This window comes from Sorex araneus, chromosome 2 (assembly GCF_027595985.1).
Source record: "Sorex araneus isolate mSorAra2 chromosome 2, mSorAra2.pri, whole genome shotgun sequence".
NCBI classification, from domain to species: domain Eukaryota; kingdom Metazoa; phylum Chordata; class Mammalia; order Eulipotyphla; family Soricidae; genus Sorex; species Sorex araneus.
This window is the reverse complement of record NC_073303.1, coordinates 130,533,570-130,536,515: the sequence shown is the minus strand read 5'-3', so window position 1 is coordinate 130,536,515 and position 2,946 is coordinate 130,533,570. Positions and strand designations below refer to the sequence as shown.

At 66.1% G+C, this 2,946-nt stretch overlaps 1 protein-coding gene across 2 annotated transcripts; it reads right to left on the bottom strand.

Annotated features, from left to right (window-relative positions):
• Positions 1 to 300: 300 nt before the first annotated feature.
• On the bottom strand, positions 301 to 1,681 carry GPIHBP1 (glycosylphosphatidylinositol anchored high density lipoprotein binding protein 1). 2 transcript variants are annotated; one of them, XM_004618692.2, is made up of 4 exons: positions 1,550 to 1,681; positions 1,217 to 1,348; positions 763 to 876; positions 301 to 664 (listed from the first exon to the last, which is right to left on the bottom strand). In XM_004618692.2, exons 1-4 carry the CDS (start codon positions 1,599 to 1,601, stop codon positions 384 to 386), a joined length of 579 nt encoding a protein of 192 aa, XP_004618749.2. In that variant the 5' UTR covers positions 1,602 to 1,681; the 3' UTR covers positions 301 to 383. The 2 variants fall into 2 exon arrangements, with proteins under 2 accessions (XP_004618749.2, XP_054984574.1); XM_055128599.1 differs by lacking the exon at positions 763 to 876 and having other exon boundaries at positions 1,550 to 1,601.
• Positions 1,682 to 2,946: the final 1,265 nt, after the last annotated feature.

The window sequence follows — 2,946 nt, the reverse complement described above, 5'->3', positions numbered from 1 at the left end:
GTCCCTCAGCGCACAGCAGGGCTGCTGTGGGCGTCCACCATCTCAGGAAGGGGAGCAGGAGAGACGAGCTTCTCACTCTCCCTGTGGGCTCTGGGCTACTCTGCTGGGGCTGGGGGTCTCCTCACGGCCCCTCAGGCCAAGAGGCCTCCGGCTCCTCTGTGTCCCTCCAGCCTGTCTGTCCCCTCATGGCAGCTCACCCCAGAGGTCACAGCATCGACCCTGTGTGTTGGGCAGGGCGGGTGCAGAGGGAGGCCCAGGAAGCTGACAGGAAGCAGGACATACAGGATGGGAGGGCCGGTATTGTGAGTGTTGGGAAGGTACAGTTTATTCCCGCAGCTGCTGACCCCGGCAGGGTGGAGGGGCCAGGGGGCCGGGTGGGGGCTTCAGGACCCCAGAAAGTGAATGCTACACAGGAGGCTGAGCAGAAAGGTCATAGCCACAGCGAGGGGGCAGCCCCAGGGACCCCCAGCACCCCCACCCCGGGCACCACCTGCCTTACCCCCTTGGGGGTCCCCTAGCCCTCCCCCGGGGCCCTCCCAGGGTGGCACATTGCACAGCGGGGACTCGCAGCAGGTGACGGTCATCAGGGTCCGCTCCACCGTCTTGGTGATGGGGTGACACGTGTCCGAACACCAGGCTGAGTAGGTGGTCAGGGGCCCAGACTCTGGGGGAAGGGGGCGGGCAGGGGGAGGAACCCTGGGTTAGGCCTGCAGTTCGGGGGCGGCTGCTGCCTCCCAGGGCTCCCGGGCCCCCGCCGCTCACCAGTGTCCCCGTGAGAGACGAGTGTTTTGCAGAAGCGGTGACGGGGCCCACAGCGCTGTCGCAGAGGGCAGCTCTCCGGGCCGGGCAGTGACTGGCACGCGTAGCAGAGCAGCCCTGGGGCGGGGCCTCAGTGGGACTCCGCCCGTGACCACGCCCATAGATGGGCCCCGCCCTGCCTACTCCCGCCCCGCCCCACCACGCCCACTCTCTTTGCCCTCCCCCCAATGCCCCCAGCCCAGCGGGCAGGCCCAGACATGAGGGGCGCAGGGTCCAGGGCCAGCAGGTAAGCACAGGCTTGGGTGGTGTCCTTGGGCTAAAGCAGCCCGAATGTGTGGAGTCGCTCAGGAGCCTCTGAGAACCTTCTGGTGGGGGTCACCCCAGGCCCTGGCAGTTCTGGACCCCCTTCCTGGCCCTGCAGCCGCTGGGCCAGGCCCCAGAGCCCCGTGTGCCATACCTTCATCCCCGCCATCCCCCAGCACGCGGGCCTTGTCCATTTCGTCGTCGTCGTCATCGTCGTCATCGTAGCCCTCCTGCCCCGGGTCCACATCGTCCTCATCCTCATCCTCATCCTGCACCTGCCCTCGCCCTGCCCGTGAAGGAACCCTTTGGCCTCGGCGGGGACAGGCCTGTTCTCACCCGCCCTTCCACAGCCATCTCCCGCGGGACTCTGCTCCTCAGCTCCTGAACCGCCCCCGGAATGCAGCTGGAGGCCCAGAGCTCACTCAGTGCCAAGTCCAGCTCCGGGCAGGGCCGGGCCAGCCCCATCTTCAGCCCCCCTCGTCCCTACCTGGGGGTCCACAGAGCAGCAGAGTGAGCAGGGCTGCCGTGAGCGCCTTCATCCTCCCGTCTGAGCTCTGGCCTTGTGCGAGGCTGTGTCTGTGGGAAGTGGGACACAGGGCATTGCCAAGGGCTTCCTGGAGCCCCCCCAGCTCCAGCCTCAAACAATGGCCTCACACAGGCCCCTTGCTCCAGGCAGCAGGCCAGGGCAGCCTTGTCCCCTGAGGCCTCTGCCTGGAGGGGAAGGAGAGCCTCCACCATCAGCCTTGGGGCGTCCTGGCCACCTGGTCAGCCCTCTTGGCAGTAGGTGGGGTGGCCACAGCAGCCAGCTGACCTCAGGGCTGCGCATGTGAGCCCTGAGCTCAGGGACACTTCACTCAGCACAGAAGGCCCCCCAGCCCCTCCTTCCCTCTACGCCCTCTTCCCCCTCCTTCCTTCTACACTTTCCTTCCCTCCCTTCTCCTCTCTCTCCTCCTCTTTCTCCACCAGGTTCTTCTCCTCCCTCCCCTACCCCTCCTTTGCTCCCTTACTTTTGCACCCCCACTCCTGTCACCCCCCCAACACCCACCCACCTGGGTCTAGACGCACCCTCCGGCCTCAGGGTCCAATGCAAGGGCACCCCTGTACCACCCTGGTGGAGCCCGTGGGAAAAGCTGGTGCCCACTGGCTGTGTCCAGACCCCTCCCCTCTCTCCTGTGGCCAGCCTCCTGCCTGGCCGCACTCAGGGTCAGCGCCAGTGGGTGGTTTTGAGGTGTCTGGGGCCCAGTGGTCATGCTGCATTGGGCTCAGAACTGTTCCAAGGGACGGGCCCCAGCCATTCCTGAAGTTCCTGCCCCCGCCATGGGCCTTACTCCATAGAAAAGGTGACCCTATCCTCTCCTCGCTCCCCGAGGACTGTCCTGGAGAGCGGCTCCCAGGGGAGGACCCCAGCACATAACTGCTCCTGTGCTCCAACAGGAGGCCCTCAGTGCCCAGCCAGGCAAACCACTCTCAGGGCCTGCAGCTGGTACAAGTCCTGGGTCCTGGTGCCAGCATGGAGCACAGCAGCTGTGGTCAGGCCCTCCCGGGGCAATGCCGGCAGCACTGCTGTGTCCATGCTACCGCCTCCCTCCCATGATGGTCTGTGCCAGAACCTCAAAGCCCGTTTCCTGCTGTTCCTGGACACCCTCAGCCCCACCCATGCACCCTACCCCCAGGGCAGAGGGAACCCAAGGCATCTGGTGCTGCCTGTGCCCCGTGCTTCCTGAGCAGCCCGGCCCAGCTGTGTCCGCTCTCACTGCCCCACGGCCTGTCTTGGGGTCATGGGCCTCGTGGCTGGTCTGTCCAGTGGCGCAGAGAGTCTTCTCTTTAGGCTGAAAACGTGGGCTTCTCCCTCTGGGGGAGCTGCTCTGAGCAACGATGCTGCGA

Excerpts from the sequence above, each read along its gene's own strand:
- GPIHBP1 (XM_004618692.2), bottom strand. The coding sequence starts at position 1,601 with ATGAAGGCGCTCACGGCAGCCCTGCTCACTCTGCTGCTCTGTGGACCC. Across the intron at positions 1,349-1,549 it reads GCTGCTCTGTGGACCCCCAG|GGCGAGGGCAGGTGCAGGAT; the intron begins GTAGGGACGAGG and ends CTTCACGGGCAG. Across the intron at positions 877-1,216 it reads GGGGGATGGCGGGGATGAAG|GGCTGCTCTGCTACGCGTGC; the intron begins GTATGGCACACG and ends GCCCCGCCCCAG.